Source organism: Gouania willdenowi, chromosome 9, assembly GCF_900634775.1.
Source record: "Gouania willdenowi chromosome 9, fGouWil2.1, whole genome shotgun sequence".
Lineage (NCBI taxonomy): Eukaryota > Metazoa > Chordata > Actinopteri > Blenniiformes > Gobiesocidae > Gouania > Gouania willdenowi.
In genome coordinates, this window is record NC_041052.1 from 20,745,842 (window position 1) to 20,765,813 (window position 19,972).

A 19,972-nucleotide genomic window follows, 5' to 3' on the forward strand; every position below is an offset into this window, starting at 1 on the left:
CTCTGGACTCAATTACGCATTCATCAAGTAATAGAAGAATTTCCCAGCTGTTTAGTGATAAGATGTTTATAGCCGCAGGGCAACAACTTATCGCTGTAATTAAGCATTCGTTTGACTTCATTTGCTGCAACTGTTTGGAGCATGACCGGCACGGCTCATACAGACAATCAGGCCTTTGCCTTGTTACGGCACAAGAAGAATGCAGCTTTTAAATGGATCCACAGTAACCTCCGTAGCCATGAGCGGTTTTATGAAGCCGTTAGTCACCATCATTCATCCTTTTCAAATGCATTATCAATGAAGGTTAACTTCTGAGGTGATGGAAACGTTCTTATGGATTTTTTTTTTTTTTTCTTACTTTCTTGGCAAATTGTTTATGGCTGGAAGCAAAGTCACTTTTAATAGCCATCATTTACTTTGTTTTTTTTTTTTAAAGGTTCCTTATACACATTATTCTCCTGTTTAATATTTATTTTCTATTGCTCCCCATTTTTTGCTGCGGGCAATGTAGAAAATGTCCTACTAACACCTGATACATTGTATATTTAACCTCCTAGTTATAGAAAAAGCCATATGTTGAGAGCAATCCTCTGCTTCTATATTAATTACAAAGAATGCTTTCCGCAGCCGGAGTGCCTGGAGCGCTGCCGCAGGTCTGCACCTCCACAGCAGCCACCGTAATGTGACCAAGCCCGAGTTCAGATACACCACACTACTGGCTTCTGTTTTCTGTGAATTATTTGATGTATTTATGTGTGGTTTTGGGAATCTTTGAATCACATAGGAGCCGTTGGTTGTTGTTCGTGAAGATGAATCAATTTACCAAAAAAAAAAAAAAAAAACCCTCAAAAAACATCTATAGTAGATTTCCTATTTACACAGCTGGGTAAAGTGTATACATCTTTTTCTCTCAGCCTCCGTCTATTATGTCCACCTTTCAAGATCCAATTTTGATGTTGCAACTGCATCTATCCTGAAAACGGTGTTAACAGAACACAAGTTAAAGCACAAATTCAGTTAGCACCTTGCGTTTGAGGGAATATTGACATTTTAAACTCAATTTCAAGCCATACAAATACTGTTTCGGATTAGCTGGGTATAATATTCCACGTCACAATGCCAATCCAATGCTGTGCGATGGGCAAACACAGCTGAGAATGCGAGGGCTGAAAACGTCTGCCTTCCCTTTGGCTATGTGAATGGAGTGTTGTGATAGGAAATGGTTTGCACTCACTCAATCAATGCTGTTTGGTGTCAGGAAAGAAACGTGGAATACTTAGAGTGTTGGTTCTCCTTTGGATTTACCTGCTTTATGGCAAATCAAGTGGAGAACGGGACTATAGACAGAAGATTGATTTATCCCAATTGAAATGGTCAGTCTCTAGCGACTCCTTTTTTGACTGTCAACATGTTTTCTACTGATGTGAAAATAAACTGGCAGATAAAATATTTGTGTGTGAAATTTGCTTGACTCCTCAATGTGCTTTAAATTCTTCCCTTTGGAAAAATAAACACACACAGCTTTTTTTTCTTTTTTTTTTATAAGGCTTGAGAGTCAAAGAGTGTGACTGACGGAGAAAAACAGGCCGCCGGGCCCGACAGTAGACTTCAATGATGTGCATTTATTCGACGCCAATGTGAACCTTTTTTGCCAGGAGTGAGTCTTAAAGCTCACATCATGACAGTATTCAGTGAACAGAATGGGCCGTCACTCACTCTCGCCTGATAAAGACCCAGTGAAGTCACTTTGCCATAAAAGGATGATCTAAACGTGACATACTTAGCTGTCACTTCAACCGCATACTGACACACCTGGAGTCATCACTTACAGTGTGGAAAATCACTGGACGGATAAGACCATGCTGTAATCATTGTATTGCAGGAATCGTTTTTTATTATTTGGGATGAAAGATTAAAATGGAGACGGAACCATAAAAGGAGACGAAAGAAAACGCTCCGGAGCACGTTATTGATCAGATCACAAGCTATTGGCAGGCGGCTTCCCCTGATGATGAAGTAGCCACCAGCTGAGCACGGAATGAAGTTCCTAAAACAGGGAGGACATACTCAGCATGCAGAGGCCTGCTCTCTCTCACTATCCTCTGACATGCAGGGCAGGCGGGGAAAAATGTTCTGCTTATGACAGTGGATGGCAAAGGTAATGGCCAGTGACTGCTACCATTGCTCATAGTAATGATAGTTTCACCCAGGAATACTGTGTATTTTCGCAGCCTCATCGACTTCATAGATTCACCCCCATGACTCTCTTGCTTTCTCTCACCCTTTCCAAGTTTGCTTTTACTCTCTTAACCCCCTCCACCACCTCCCTCACACCCCCTTTATCAACCACCCTGTGCTCACTGCATCCTCCTCACACTTTCTATTACTCCCCATTCCTGTTTCAGTCTATCAAAGTGTGTATAATGGGCACACACTGTCAATTTTATGTAACTTCCTGCAGCATCGGAGGGCACGCCATTGGCATTAACATTATATATGCAACATAATCTGTGACTGACCTTTGCAATGCTGACATTTATAAAAAAAAAAAAAATAAAAATAAAAAAAAAAAAAAAAAACGGGGAGGATAAATCACTTACAAACAGCATCACTGTGTGGTCACAATCCCAACAGCCTCCTGGACTGAGCTAGAGAAAACTAATGAGGGGCTATTTTCTTTTTCTGCAGTCAACGTTTGCTCAGCCAATTATTAATAACCCAGAAAGATCATCTAAGACAGTGTTTCTCAACTAGGGGTACGCGATGGCACTACAGGGTGTACTTGAGAGAGAGAAAGTGGAAAAATAAGAAATGAAAATGTAAAAAAATATGGGGTTTTGTAATGTTTATTTTTTGATTGAAAAATGATGATCATAATATTGATGATAACAATGATCTTGATTAGAACATGAACTCAAAATACAAGGGTCTCACATCAGGTGGTAGATGACCAGAAATGATAAAAAACTATATTAATTCAGGAGGCACTAAATACTGCTTTATTCTACTTACTACAATGGGATTCGTTCAAATGTGCGTTATCACTCCTTCATTCCGTCATTATGCTCTACGGATAGACCGATATGGATTTTTTAGGGCAGATGCCGAAACCAATTTTTTTCCCATCAGCCTGAGCCGATGACCGATACGGACTGCCGATTTTCTTGAGCCGATATTTGGAGCCGAAACTACTTTTGGTCACTCAATTTACGTCATAAAAATTACAAAATGATAACAAATGGCACAAATCTGAATTTAAAAAAAAAAAAGAACATTTATTGAAATTAACAAGGTAGAACGAACGACAACAAAATATATTAACAAATAATAAAAACAGGTGATGTCGAACAAGAACAAGTAAAACATATTTCTGCTCTCAGTAAATAATGTGGATCGGCGAACGCAGCAGCCCGCGTCGACCGATGCCGATACACGTTAAAAACGCAAAAATTGGCCGATGCATCGGTCTATCACGACTCTATAGTTGTTGTTTTTTCAAAGAATTCTGAGCAAAATGTTGAAGTTGGACAAAGGGGGCACTTGAATTCAAATCTGAGTTTTGGTGCGGTCTCTTTAAATGCAAATGAGACACTTCATACCCCGCCCCCTCTTCAGGTGACACTCGGTTCAACTCCACCCTGCTCGGCCATTTTTGTAGTTTGATAGAAGAGATACGGCTATGTAGCGGCGCATAAACTTTTTATTCACATGTTATTTACAAAATGTCAACAACAGAATACTTGTCCATCCAGCTTTACATGTTTGAGCCAGAGTCGGACCCGGCGGAGCGAGATGAAAATGAAGATGATGAACCTGCAGAACCCTAACAAGTGAGCTAACACAAACACCGAGCTAACGCTAGCGCCAAGCTAACGTCACGGAATGCATTTTAATACAGTCTTTTCAAAGACAAAAACGGCAAAATGAAATGACTAATGAAAACTTTAGACTTAAATTAAACCACGTAGGCCATATCATCAAGGATCTAAAACGAGCACACAGCGCTAACATATGAAGTCTGAAGACGGTGCAACTGCTAATGCTAACAAAACAATGACAGGGACATCTTATCATCACACTTTTTAGCGTTATTTACAGCTCACCGAAGTGCTCTGTTCGTCGTCTCCAAAGATAGAAGGAATTGAACCCTCAATCAGACAAAGTCTTTCGGCAAATCCTTCTTTATACTGGCGAAGGTTGCAGAAGCAGTCATCCTTGAAGTGCTGCGCGTACACAAAAATGACCTTACCCACAGATGTGGGTACATTTCCGTGAAAAATAAAACTCAACTAGGCACTTTGAAAAGGTTCTGATGCTGGGGGTCGGTGTAATGACGCGTGTGGGCTACTACATCCAACAACCAAACATTTTGACTTCTCCTCTCGTAACTTCTGCATCCTGGAGCTTGGACTACAAAATAAAAGCGAGAAATAAAAATGGCGGATTGCTCGAAGTGTTGGACCTGGAGTTGATGTACTAATTTGGCAGTTCTGCTGCAAACACTGTGATGTAATAGTTCAAAAAACGTAATAGAGAATAGAAAAATCGAAACAGATTGAAAAATATGAGCAAAACAGAATATAAAGATATCTACGGAGCACCTGAAGAGACTAATTTGATTTTTTCTGTACTTCTAAGCACTCTAAATATACAACAAAATGCATTGAAGGGCTAAAAAAGTGGATTTAGCATGATATTTAACCTTTAACACGTCGAATGTAATTTCAAAGCTGAAATTATGTATTTCAAAGGTGTGAAACCTATCACTTATACTACTACCTTAGTGCAATCACACGAGGCTCTGCTTGGCGTTCCACAGCCTGCTGTATTATATTCCTGTGTATAGCAGCCAATATTTTTTTTTGTAGTAATTATTTCTTTTATAGATTCAAACTGTTGATTGCTTCACGCCAACATGAACACGTTCAGGCCAAAAAGCACCTATTATCCATCAAGGTTGGCTGCAATGAGGCATTTGATTTAACTGACATTTATTTGATAAAGAACACATTTAACAGATCACCATTAGTGCTATTACAGATGGTTCAAAGATTGGCATTTTTTTTTGTTCACCCTCAGGCAAGCTAATTCTTTCAAGCTGCAGCAAAGTAACCTAAAGGCTGCTATTACTGGTCAGATGTGAAATCTCACTTCATAGCTACAGGGCCTTGCTGCTTTAATATTGAGGTGAGGAATTTGCAATGATTTTCTTTTCTTTTTTTAATGTTACCAAACTGCAGCTAACACCTGCTGAAAAGTGTGATTGTGTGCTTTTGGCAGGTGTTTCCAGAAAAGCACCAGACAACATAAATCACATCACCGTTGCTCTATTCAGCCACCGAGTGCTGAAAAGTGGAGCAGCGAGCGTACCGCTTCTGTGAACTCTGGAGAACCCTTGAACCCCGTGTGCTATCACCGACGTCGCTTACAGGAAAACCTTAAATACTCGCCTGCCCACATAGACCTTACTGCATTTTCTCATGACTATGGTGTGACTCATCTTTGATTCATGCGTCACTTTGATTCACAAAACACAAAATCTGCATTTTTCAAACGGAAAAACCAATGGAATGTTAAAAATCACCTTATGTTATGCGATAGGGATGATTCATTAGTTGGTCCTAATCATTAAAACGGTGAATGCTATATGCAGCGACATGCAGTCAGACGAAAAGCCTCACCTGTCGTCATGGCATGTAAAATACAGTAAAATACATCGTGTAAATGATCATTAATTACAATTATGATGTAATTATAATTGTAACTGTAATTGAAAAAAATCTGCTGTTGTAATCAAAATTTAATTGTAATTGAGTTCAGATAATTGACTTTGTAATTGTAATTGGCATGGAAATTGTATAAAAAAAATGGAAATTACAATTTAATGACACCCAAACAAAAAAAAACAGTGGAACCATATTACAGTTCTATGGCTTACACATGTGTAGTTAACAATCATTAAAATATGTTTCAGATCAACTTTTCCCACTACCTGTCAGTTCACTTGAGGATAATTTTACCATTTTTTTAAAAAAATTTGAAATCGACGGATTTACTGGAGGAAAAAAGGCTCAAATAATAATATTAATACCAATATTTTTATGGATAAAGAAGCCGAACAAGGTAACCAAGAGATGAAAAACAAATTAGATGATAGATAACATATTTTAATAATAATAATAATAATAATAATAATGTTTTAGCATATTTTACAGCTAATTTAAGATATGGGTCAAAACTGGCCCGTTACTGAAAGAGATGTCAACAGAAATCTAACACAAGAAAGAAGGTCACGTTTTATTCATTTCAGGCTCCGTATAATTACTTGTGTTTAATTGTAATTACACTTTAGCAATCTAGAACGTAATTGTGATTGACTTTCAGGGGGAAAATAATTATTGTAAAATAAACTGCAATTGGAAAAAATGCCGGTCACTGTAATTGTAATGGAGTTGTAATTGAGCATGGATAATTGAAGACGTAATTGTAATTGAAAAATGCAATTAACTCGAACCCTGAAGCAGCCATGGCCTTCCTCACCATCAGACCCTTAAACCCCAAACGTCAAGATAAGATCATTCATGGTTATCATTTTTATTTAGTAAAAGAAAGATTAAAAAAAAAAAACATTTTATTGAAAATGTTATTTGATGACATCATGAAACAGGGTTTTTTTTTTTTGCTATTGTCTGATTAAGACATATGTCGTGGTTATAAGGAATAATCAAAACCTTTCTAAATAAACAGAATGTTGGAATTAAGGCCAAAAATGAAATACAATCAAAATCAGAAGTTTTTTTTTTTTTGTAAATTACATTCAAACTCGCACCATTTCAGTGCAAGAACATACAAGATATGCAAGAAAATCTTTTTGCAATTGCAGAATAAAAATGAATAAAAGTAAAAGTCCAATGACATCACTGCTCCCTATTTACAAATTTAAAATGATATTTAAAAAGGAAATGCATTTAGAGAGTAAAAGCAAAATATGAAAGGGTGAAAGAGAGAAAAAAGCATTGAACTTTACAGAAAGTCTATTTGAGCTTCAATTATAAAAATTACTAGCACATATATTATATAGGAAGTAGACAATTACGTTAGAGCAGATGCCTGTCTAAAATATTCAGCATTCAATTAGACATTTCACATATTACTGTTAGTTTTTTTTTTATTATTATTTAATTTGTCAAAATGACTTACTAGTTCTCATCCTGGCAGGTGCAATTAAGACACAGACCAATTTTTACAGCATTCTTTTGGACGGTCAAAACTGATGAAAATATAATTCAAAGCAGTGCAACAATGTTAGGGAAATGCCAAATTCTCCAGCTTTACATTGTCACTCTTTTTTGTTGTAATGCTAATACAGGATGCTCTTGATAATTAAGTTGTCTGGCACCATGGCAATGAACAGGAGGAAAAAATGATTCCTGTAGGATTCATAAAGTAGTTCACCACTGTAAACAAGTTGCTGTTATATAGCTTATAGATGTAAAGCAGAGGTGGGCAACTTCTATCACAGCGGGGGCCAAAAATATGTGTTTGATTGATTGAAAGGCCACAATACCAACAATCACATCAACATTTAGAATAATGACCAATTTGAGCATTAACACGGGAAAGAACAAGGAGTTGTTTTGCTCGATTTGAGGCATTTTGTGCATTTCTGTTGTCCTTGTGCATATTTTCCTGTAAAATGTATTTTTTTGAGTAATTTTTGTGTATTTATATTGTTGTTTTGCTTATTTGTAATACTGTGGGTATTTTTTTGTGTCTAATTTTGTTTTACTGTTGTCGTTTTGTTCATTTCAGTAGTAGTTTTGTTTGTTTTTGGAGTATTTTGTTCTTGTCTTTTACTGTATTTTCCTGCAATGTTGTGATTCTTTGAATTTTATTTTAAGTATTCTTGCTTTTGTTTTGTGTATTTCTCGATCAATTAGTACGTTTACTTTGGGGGCCGCATAAAATTAGACAGAGGGCCGCATGTGGCTCGGGGCCGCCAGTTGCCCATCGCTGATGTAAAGCAAAAACTATTTGTGAACAAGATCATACAGCACAATAATTTTTTTAGTATCTTAATTTCAATGTAAAGGCATGTTATCACAAGTTAGAAATAAAACAGTTGTGGACGATTTGCAAAATAGGAAATGTAAAATTTTCTCTATTATAAATAATGAATTGCATTGCATCATGACTTTAAACATGTCCTTATACATTTAAAATGGGACACAATGCTTTCTATTACCTCTACTACTTTTCTGTATTGTTGCATTAGCTTGTTGACCCCTAACTATGTGTAAAGACAAACATATTATCGAATGCAGATATTGTCATTTACACAGTAGCGAGACAGGAGAGTATCGGGAAGTATGTGGGATATTTGTGCAGGGCTGCTCTGGGGACAAGGTGCTGTTATATCACTCTCACTGCTCCTCTGGTCAACATCAGCTTTCTCTTCACAGACTCGATGGTTCAGCTCGTTTCAGCTTGTAGCCGAGCTTCATGCCTCTGGTCAATATAGGTCATAACAAACATACCAATTTCTATAACGAAGGACGGATTTCTATAAGACTCTCGACATCTTTACACTATTTTGGCCTCGGGTCGCAGCGGATATATAGTGTCATGTACTCTGTGTCTTTGGTCCTCCAGCTATTAGACATACACAGCTCTTTAGATGGAGTTTGAAGGTTACAAAGGCCTTTAACAATTGTGTTCTTTATCCTCCAGTTGGCCATTCATGTCCTTTCCACTTTTCCACCTGCACGGCTTTGAATCACATTCTGAGTGGGTGCCAATTTTGTTGAAATTGAGGGCTTTAAAACTTTAATCTATTGTCTACTCTTTCTTTTTCTCTCTCCATATATACATATGTGTGTAGATATGTATATAGGCTAATCAAAAACCAGCTTTAAACCCTCTCTGTTATAATTCACAAACATCTGTAAAGAGGCTTAACATCATTTGAAGACTGTCTGCTGGGATTCATCCCGTGTTTGTTGCCAGAGAGGGATGTTATACATAGATTGTTTCCAGTTAACAAAACCCCGCTTGACTGCACAATGGATCATGATTAGATTAAAGGTTCACTGTAAGAGCTTTTCCTTTGCGTTAAAGTAGTTTTTATCTCTAAAGGCGACCAAGCCAAAATAGGAATCTCCACATTCAGCAAAAGGACAAATCTTTCAGATGGGCATCCGTCACAGATAGAGACCTGAAGAGGACTCTATTCGTGACTCAGGTGATCCATTTAAACCTAAATGCTTTGACTGATGTCGGTATTTGCTAGGGACACAAAGTAACGACGAGGCATGTGATCTAAACTGAAAGGAAAGAGAAGGGGTTTGAGCAACGGGAAGACAGAAGGCCCGGGGAGCATCCATGTCATTACATTTCCCTTGAACTCATGTCAGCGACCCTCCGCTGCCAGTCTGATGAAGTGTAGCTGGTGCTATGAGCAGTGAGCCTGTTGAATCACTTCACGGATCACCACACAAAACCCCAGACTACTCAAAGCTCCAAGACTCCGTACCATTTCCATCATTACCCCACATGTCACAACAGCTGAGCACTTGACATCAGTCTTGGAGAGATAGTGAGATATGTACACAATGTGAACGGTCGCTTTGGAGTCATTTGGACCTCAGGCTGAATCTCAGGGTGCATCTTCTCCAGCAGCTCTGAGTCACTCTGAGTTTTCTAAGAAGGAGTCTCAGCATGGCTCAACAGTAATGCCAATGCACAGGATTATAATCTTGGTTTTATTATAACGTCATGTAAAAAAAAAAAAAATGAATATTTTATCCAGTGTAATGCAGTTACACTGCAAAACACCACAGGTCTGTCTACAGTAATACCGTTACAGCTCCATTATATATGAAGAAAGCATGCGCTTTTCATCAGGAGCTTCTGGCTATCACTAAAAGACAACAGGCAATACAGCATTAGCATCCGTTGGGCATTACTTGTGTACCGCATCTGAGATGGAAAAATTCATTTAAAATGTATGTGAAATTCTGAAGGATACAGTAAATCACATACTGTGTTGCACATCTTCTACTACACTTTTGCATCCATGATGAACATGCATCTTCTTTGAGGCTTATTATGCTTGTCTTGATCATGTAGCCGATACAAGGCCTGGAACACACACTCCTTTGTATTATCTTTGAACATGATGCAAGCTGAGTTCACAGCCACGGGGCAAAGAGAGCAGGAAACAAATTGTGCTGAGGACCCAGATTGTTCATAATAAGCTGACTTGTAAGAATTGTAAGAAAATGCAAATGCTAACGTGGAGACTGAAAGAGTTTTAAAGGGGCTTCTTTTAATGGTGTTTATTTTACAGGGGTTCTTTACCTTTTTATAAAATAGGCACGCATATACAGTGGGGCAAAAACATTTTGGCAGCCAACAATTGTGCATTTAAAAAGACGAGACGTGAAAGTAGACGTCAACTGTGAGAGACAGGATGTGGGGAAAAAATATGGGAAATCACTGATTGATTTTTAAAGAATTTATTCGTAATTTCTTGCGTAAAAAAGGTATTTGGCACCAGAGGTGAAAGTAACGGATTGCACATACTCACTTTACTGTAACTGAGTTGCTTTTATGGGTACTTTTTCTAAATTAGTCATTTTATTTGTACCTAAGTACATTTTAAAAGAAATTAAGCAATGTGTTACATTTCTACACCCAACCGTTACTAAGTAAATTATAATTTTTTGTTTGGAAATGAATAACGGACATTGTGGAACTACAGAAAAATGAAATGACCAGACAACAATCAAATGCATCACATCGTAACCGACCAACCAGATTAAACATAATGCACCGCCCCAAAACAGCATTGAATGCAGGTTATTTTCTCAGTTTTAGAGTTCACAAATGTAGCTACTGTATACCTAGAGACTGAGTATTTTATTGTTTTGAATTGAATTCATTGGTGTTGTTTTATTTAAAAAATAATTGTATATTTTGACAAACCTTTTATTTTATACAGATGCCTTTGTGAAAAATACATTAAGTTCCAATTGTGCAAGATTTGGTGTCTTCCTTTATAAGTTTATACATGAGATGTTTACTGTATGCAAGGGAAACGTGGCAAGATTCATTACCAAAAATAAATGTTGAGGGTAAAAGTAACTAGTAACTTTACTTTGAGTACTATTTAATTTAGCTACTTTTTATTTGTACTTGAGTATTTTATGTATGACTTACTTATACTTGAGTATTTTAGGTATAACTTACTTGTACTTGAGCATTTTAGGTATGACTTACTTGTACTTGAGTATTATAGGTATGACTTACTTGTACTTGAGTATTTTAGGTATAACTTACTTGTACTTGAGTAACTTTACTTTGAGTACTATTTAATTTAGCTACTTTGTACTTGAGTATTTTAGGTATAACTTACTTGTACTTGAGTATTTTAGGTATGACTTACTTGTACTTGAGTATTTTAGGTATGACTTACTTGTACTTGAGTATTTTAGGTCTGACTTACTTGTACTTGAGTATTTTAGGTATAACTTACTTGTACTTGAGTATTTTAGGTATGAATTACTTGTACTTGAGTATTTTAGGTATGACTTACTTGTACTTGAGTATTTTAGGTATGACTTACTTGTACTTGAGTATTTTAGGTATAACTTACTTGTACTTGAGTACAAATTCAATCAAGTAACAGTACTTGTACTCTTTACACCTCTGTTTGGCACCTACACACAAGCAAAAATTCTCAATCTCACAGACCTGTTACTTCTTCTATCCTCTACTCTGCACCTGTTTGAACTTAAATGAAAGACACCTGTCCCTACCTTCACCAGGACCAAGACCAGATATCTGTCAAAAGGTGGGCATACACTGCGATTCTTTTTAATCGTTGTACTCAGCTCCAGCTCAAAACTGTGCGACTCAATTGCAGAGCCCGAATGTACGCAGCTCTTGATTCATTTTTCTCACACTATACGGACCCACACTCTTGACACCATCTGACTGCTCACACTGTGCGTCTATACAGGGGTCTTGTTTTTTGGAAAAGCAACGTACAAATTAGAAGAAGAAAAAGGACCCTGAAGCGTCGCTATTAAAACAGAAGAAGAAGAAGAACCTGGAAGTGGATAGACACTTGCAAATCTCAGCAGAAATAAGTTTAAAAAAGAAAAAGAGGCGATGTGAAAGATCAAGAACTGGCTAGACAGACGTGGGCAGTACGGTCCGTCAATTCTACAGCGGTCTGACATTCGCGCACGCGCAGTGTGAGCATTTCAGGTAAGCCGGTCCGTGGCGATACCCTCACGAGGAGCGATTGGATTCCAAACAGGTTTGATTTTCTTACGACCATACGATTGCCGATCAGCAGTTGGCCGTATACTACACGATGCACAATGCACGATTTAGCCGAGACTCGGGCCAATCTCAAAAATGGAAGCACGAGTCAAAAACCAGCTCAAAATGGGCCAAAAATTGCACAGCGTATGCCTGCCTTAAGGACACCAGAGACAAAATTGTACACATCCACAATACTGGGATGATCTACAATAGGCAAACAGCTTGGTGAGAAGAGATCAACTGTTGGAGCTATGATGAGAAAATGGAAGAATTACAAGATCACTGATGATCTCTCTTGACCTGGGGATTCAGGCAAGATCTCACCTCCATGGCTGCCAAATACTGTTGTGCCCCACTGTAAGAATGACAAGTTTTTTTTTTGAAACATTTACAAAACAATCTGAGTCCTACCTTCAGTGAGACCCATGTGGATAGTCCAGTAGTTCTGCACACACTGCAGCTCCTTCTTCATGCTCCTCTTGCACCGGCAGTCATACAGAGGACTAACCAGCAACACTTCCATGGCAGCCTGGCACTCCCTGTTGTTATCCAGCATGGCTTCTTTCTCCTTGCCCACCAGGCACTGGCGCATCACCCGGTACCGAGAGCTGCAGTATGGGTTCTGGTTGCACATATCACTGGCTTGGATGCAGTCCACCCATTCCGTGTGAGCACCAGGCTCGGGCCCAGAGTTTGGGGATCCTGGATTACGGGTGACCAAGGACACGGTCAAAGCAGCAGGGCCATCCCAGGAACCTGCTGCCTCTTCTATATTTACAACGAGATAAATGGAAACAAAGTAAGTGTTTTAACAACATCACAGTATAATCACTTTATGCAACAAGTTGTTTGTGTAATCTCTATTTGTGTAATTCTCACACATTTTAGGCTTCTGAATTCAATACTCCTTTTGACATTTTACTCTGAATTTGGTGAAAAAACAACTATAAAGCATAATAATGGAATGAATGATTGAAAACACACATTTTAAAGAACCTTGTTTTGTAAATGAGTGGAGTTAAACTGTATTTAGTGCCTCCTAAAAAGATGTATTTCTATAGATTTTAAAATTCACAGTCATCTCCCTCCTGATGTGGGACCAAGACTGACCTTTGTGTTATCGGTTCATGTTCTAATCAAGGTCATTTCTATCATCATGTTGTGTATTTTTGTGTCATTTTGTGTGTTTTGTTGTTGTTTGTCTGTTCCTTTGATTAGTCAGTATATTTCCCTCTTATTTTGTTTGTTTTTGTTGTTGTTTTGTGTGTTGCTGGTAATATTTAGAATGATTATCATTTTTAACTAAAAAAAATAAACATTATAGAATGCCCATATTTTTAATTATTTCAATTGTTAATTTGCTTCTCTCTCTCTCTCTCTCTCTCTCTCTCTCTCTATCAAGTACCCCCTGTAGTGCCATCGCGTACACGTAGTGGCACACGTACCCCCATTTGAAAAACACTGGCCTATTGCATCACTATAATATAAATGATCAAAGCTATTGAGAAGAAAGAAGTAACATTATGATGTTACACCCTGATGTTATGACTGCATTGCTTTGTTCCTGTTATTATTATTATTATTAATAATAATAATAATAATAATAATAATAATAATAATAATAATAATAATAATAATAATAATAATAATAATAATAATTTTACACACCCCAACTTAGGTCATTTTATAGCTCTATCTGATTTCTATGTGTTCATTCACCCTCTCACCTGTGCCGACTTTATTGCACCAAAAGCTCCAAAAACCAGGCCAGCTGCACCTAATGTGGATTACACTACAGTAAAAATCGGATTCTGACCCAGTGATCTTTATTTTACGTGATGTGAGTCAAATTTTCATCAGGAAACTGCACCAGATTAGCAACCAGGTATGCTGAGCACTGGCTTCCAGTAGCCAAGCAGTGATAAAGCTCAGAGCAGAGACTCAGGTGTTTGACAGTAGTCTGGATTTAAACTGTCACCAAGTGCAAAGATCTGATGAAATGACAAGAGAGACCCCTTGTGGCCACATGGTGTATTGAGTCATACAGAAACAGGTAGTACAAGTCAGGGAGAAACGACTGGAAAAGAATGAGACTTTAAAGTTCACAGTCATTTATTACATGCAGCATGGATACTGTGACATGCACGTGTAATGGTAGTGGTAAGTGCATTGTTTAAGATGTGGATGAGATTTGGAGCATGAAACTGTAAAGATGAAAAAAAAAAATAATCTTTTTTTTTTTTTTTTTTCTTTTTTTCTCACAGAGATTTATATTGTGCGGTGTTTTTCCCATTGTTAACTTGACTCATCGACTTACTAATTGGTGAAAATAACATAAAATAAAGACAATCTGATTTTTTTTTGGTTTTTTTTTTAAAGATCATTAGGGGTAGAAGATGAAAGCTCATTAAAATTTCACTGCAGCTACAAAAGTGGACCAAAAACCTCAAAAAAAAAAAAAAAAAAAAAAATTACCCTTACAGGTTGTAATTTAGTCGTAACTTATGCAGCAAACAAGAAACACCCACTGTTTGTTTATTCTCCCCCTATTTTCCCTAAACCATATCTTACCTAACAGCAGAGGAATGATGCAGAAGCACATCCACACTGTGACAGACTTCATGATGGACTGAGCAGCAAAAAAAGGGGATGAGTTGGGGTCCTATTAGACTGATATTTCCAGCTCTTGAATGTTAAATCCCCCTCTTTGGATCCTCAACCCAGGTGCAGGCTAACTCTTATCAACCAATATCCTCATTCAACTCCCAAATGAAGTCGCAGCTCCAGATTTGAAAGGGAAAAAGGAAGAAAAAAAAAAAAATCCTTCACTCCTGGTGAGAGAATAATCCACAAAATCCCCCCCACCCCCACCCCCCTGTATGCAAGCAGAAGGAAGCAACCTGAAGCCAGCCCAACTTATCAATCAGTCAGTGAATCCATGAAAACAGCTCTTCAGGGTCCATCTGTGCTCTTTTCAAACCGACAGAAAACTAGTGAGACTTGATCTGCCCGCATTGTAAAAAAAAATAATAAAGGGGCTCAGAACGCCCGCTAATGTCGCCCCTTGGGGAGCAAATTTCAATGTAAACAGTCTTGAAACTGGTGCACAGCGTCTCTTTTAGCTGTGCTGGTGTCTCTGAGGAAGGAGAAGAAGTCCTGTGGCAGTGGTGTCCATGCAGCGCTGACAGGATCTAAACAGTCTGTGCGCTCCTCTGAGGGAGTGAACGCGTCTCTCTTTTGCACAGCTACTTTATAGAGAGGAGCCCTAGGGTGCCAGCAGAGGGCGCTGCCGAGCACGCGCTCTCATTGGAAACAAGGACGCTGGCTGATGCGCCGTCAAACGTCACCCTGAGGAAAAATGAAAGAAATGATTTGGTTTATTTGCACTGGATGCACCTGTGCTCTTATCTTTTATCTTTCTCACTTTGTTGTCAAAACATTTTTTTTTTTAATTTTTTTTTTTTTTGCCATAAGTTTGGTCGACTACATTTTTTAATGCGACAATAACTCAACTATGACTACATGTGAACGAAAATGAAATAAAAATGTATCGATATTTTGGTGAACTAATAAAAAAATAAACTGGGACAAAATGCAATCAGAACTTATTTACTTTTTTTGTCTGCACATGCTGTCGAAGGTCAACACGACATAAAGTGTAATCTTTTTTACGACGGCAATGCATGTTTTGTTATCACAATTACATAAATTAATGTATTTTATTGCATAATTGTGACCATCACCAGCCCTCCCTATAAGGAAGGGTAAGAAATACTTTATTAAAGAGAAAATATAAAAAGAGGGGGCAGTGTTACACCTATCTGAGGGGGAAGGGAACAGGGAAGAGAAAGTCAGGGTTGGAACATGGGCAGTGTTACATCTAGGTGGGGGGAAAGGAACAGGGAAGAGAAAGTCAGGGTAAGAAAATGGAGGAGGTGGAGAAGAGTTGACTGTTCTAAAGTGATATGTAATGTTACAGTTGTGCATATTGTGCTAACTGTGTTGTGTAACCAGTTCAGCCAGTCTGGTGACAAGTGTGGAGAAATTAAAGCGGGTGACATAGCACTCAGCTTAAGTATAATGGTGGTGGCCGTGAACAGAGGGAAGGAGTGAGTGGTTATACCTCAAACTGGTATGTGATTGTGTGATCCGAAGGCCACATTATCAACAGTAATATCAGTAATTATAATAAAAACCAATCTGAGCATTAATACAGGAAATGTATGGGTTTTCTTGCCTTTTTGGGTTTTTCGAGCCAATATGTGTGTTTTTGTTACATTTTTTATTGTTGTCATTTTGTGTATTTTTCTGTCATTTTATGCAATTTTATTAACATTTTCTGTCTTTAAAGTCTTTATGTATATGTTGTTGTTTTTGCAGTCATTTTGTGTTTAACTGGTTAATTGTTTAGTTTGTCTGTGTTATTATTTTGTATACTTCTGTTGACATTTTGTGCATTTTACTATCGTTTCCGAGTTTCTGGAGTTGGCTGTGCTATGCTGGGCTTCATATAACTTCCAACTGCATGAATTACAATTTTGTTATGCAAAAACTTAGACTTAAATAAATAATAAATATATTTAGATTCAGCCTAGACTATAACTGAAATAGGAGGACTAAAACTAAGTTGCATTTTAGTCAAAAGACTAAACCAAAAACCTTTTATGTCAAAATTTTTCTTTTAGTATGCAGGAATACTTCATTTCAATGTAATCCATTAGGCATGAAGTGATTCTCAACAAGAGGTGTGTGTACCCAACCCTTACGTGGGAGAAAATATTTCAAGGACTGCCTCATAATTCTCATGTCAATTTAAAACAATTTACTGCATTTGTAGCCATAGGAATCATCTATTTTGTTTCAATTTAAATATTTAAGATCCTTGCAGAAAAGAACTTAAAGAATGCTTCTGTGCTAGTGTTATAGCATAAAATATATTTCATGTAGTATTTACAATAAACGCATTACAAAATAGGTATTGCCAAAAAATTGAATTCATTGTATAGAATCATGAAAATTGACACAGAAGTAGACCATGGCAAGACAAGTAAAATATAATTTTCGAGACCACGCCAAAAAATACACAGGAAGTCCAGAATCTTAAATTGAGAATTGAAAATTGCTATTTTTGCTCACGTTGTATTTTAACACATTTCTCCCAGGGCGTTTCAATAACTTTTACGGTGTTTGCAGGGCGGAGCCGTGAATTTTGGGCAAAAATGACAAACTACTAAATTTTTAGAAAATGCTCCCATTTGCACATACAAACTCCCATTTGCTTCAAACGTGAATCAATTGTTAAACTCCCGGCCCTCAACCAGCTCAATGTGGAAAAACGGACATTGACGCGTTGGCACCCCCTACAGAATGAAGATAATTTAATATGAGACAAATTTCCTATTTTAACACACTCTTCCTAGGACGTTTCACCATCAGGACTCACAGTTGCTGGAGATCATCTAGAGAAGTGGGACATCAAAAGTTAGCCATGGATTTTTGATAACTTTGAATCTTGGCCCATTTTTTTTTTTTTTTTGTAAAAGCTCCCATTTGCACATACAAAGTCGGATTTGCGTCAAATGTGACTCAGTTGTTAAACTCCCAGCCCTAAACCAGTTCAATGTGGAAAAACGGACATTGGCGGGTTAGTGCCCCCTACAGAGTGAAGAGAATTTAATACGGTTCAAATGTCTTATTTTAACGCAATTCTTCTAGAACGTTAACTCTCGGCCCTAAACCAGCTCAATGTGGAAATACGGAAATTGCTTTGTTAGCGCCCCCTGCAGAGTGAAGTGAAGTGAAGACAATTTAATATGGGGGAAAAAAAAATCAAAAATGTTTGGTATTTTTCTCGAACTTCTGTTTTGGCGTCTCAATTAAAAAGTCAATGAAACTCATGCTTTATTTTTTATTGTGTTATTTTGTATGGAGATTTTCTCCATTTTGTGTTAATAGGAAATTGGCCAAATCTTTAAAATTGTCAGCTCAAACTTTAATACACTCCTCCTGGAGCTACTACTACTACTACTACTACTACTACTACTACTACTGCTACTACTACTACTACTACTACTACTACTACTACTACTTCTACTACTACTACTTCTACTACTACTACTACTACTACTACTACTACTACTACTACTACTACTACTTCAACTACTACTATTACTACAACAACAACTCCAGCATTGTTCTTGGATGTGTTAGTACAACAACAAAAATCCTAAATATGTTTAAGTTTATATCTCAAAAGTACATTTCTGTCTAAATAAATCAATAATAATTCATTGATAGTATAAAATTCACTGTTGTATTATGTCTTTGTATGAACTTGAGGCAAAGTATCGAAGGCAGCGCATTGAAGGCGGCACGGTGCAATTTGGTGAAGGCAGTGCGGCAAAGGCGGCGCAAGAAAGGCGGTGTGGCGAAGGCGATGGCCGTTTATTGCCGCTTGCGGTTATATTTATTTACTTATCTTTTTGTAGAATAAACTTCTGTTCTTTTTGTGTTTGGCACCTCTACTTATACTGTCTTGGCTGCTTTGTTGTTGTTTGTAATTTTTTGTTATTTTTTCAATGCGACTCTGGGACATGCGCAAGAATTCCATTGTACCTGTTGTTTTTAATGTGTACATAAGGAAATAAACTCTATTCTATGCTATTCAAACAATTCCATTAAAGTAATCAAAAAAATTGTCATGAAATCAATCTTGTAGTGCAGACCCTGAGATCTGTTGAACTGCTACCTGTCATTTATTGCTTTATTGTTTCCCATCCCTCTACTGCTCCATTTTTGGCCCCTGAGAGAAAATGAGTTTGTCATCCCTGCTCTAGACTTTGAAATGTGATAACAACAGTCTACCTTGGAAACATTAGTGGGTTTATTGTTTCAGGTTAATTTATCAGGTGTATAAAATCCAGATATTCATTTCTGTTTCTGTATACGAGTGTTCTCTCTTCGTGTACACTTCAGTTAAGAAAAGCACTATTAAAAACAACCTGATCAATTATGACTATTATTAAGATAGACCTCTAATACAGGGGTTCTCAACTGGTCTGGGACCCACATTTTGCCACGGTCATTAAATCGCGACCCATTCAACCAACTACAAGTTTCTCAAAAATAGCTGTTGAAAACACCTATATAACCTATTTTGATATATAAATCTATATATGTTCCTGTGCAACATGCATTTCACAGCATGCTTGTCAAAAGAAAAGTTTCTTTCAAAATAAAAGACAAGTTTAACATCAGACATTATTTATCTTTTTTTTTTTTTTTTTTTTTTTTTTTTTTTTTTTTTTTTTTTTTTCTCTTGTCTGCACATTCTGTCGAAGGTTAACACTACAAGAAGTGCAATCTTTTAACAGCAATGCATATTTTGTTATTGCAATTAAATAAATTTATTTATTTCATTGCATAATTGTGACCATCACCAGCCCTCCCTAGGGAAGGGTAAGAAATACTTTATTAAAGGGAGGATGTAAAAAAAGAGAGGGCAGTGTTACACCAAGGTGAGGGGTTGGAGAGGGGTGGGGAAGTTAACAGGGAAGAGGAATACAAGATAGGAAATGGAATGGGTGGGGAGTAGTCGATAGATTTCAAGTGATGCGATGTGAAATTGTGGTTGTGTATA

The 19,972-nt window shown here is 37.3% G+C and overlaps 1 protein-coding gene across 1 annotated transcript in view; it reads right to left on the reverse strand.

Annotated features, from left to right (window-relative positions):
* The window catches only part of LOC114470033 (GDNF family receptor alpha-2-like), an 88,201-nt gene extending 72,661 nt beyond the window's left edge, over nt 1-15,540 (reverse strand). Inside the window, exons 1-2 of the mRNA XM_028458022.1 lie at nt 14,905-15,540; nt 12,745-13,101 (exon numbers count right to left, since the gene is read on the reverse strand). Of these exons, the coding sequence (XP_028313823.1) occupies nt 12,745-13,101; nt 14,905-14,956 (409 nt within the window). The 5' untranslated portion in view covers nt 14,957-15,540. The remainder of the gene's footprint in view (nt 1-12,744; nt 13,102-14,904) is intronic.
* Between the last annotated feature and the right edge of the window lie 4,432 nt (nt 15,541-19,972).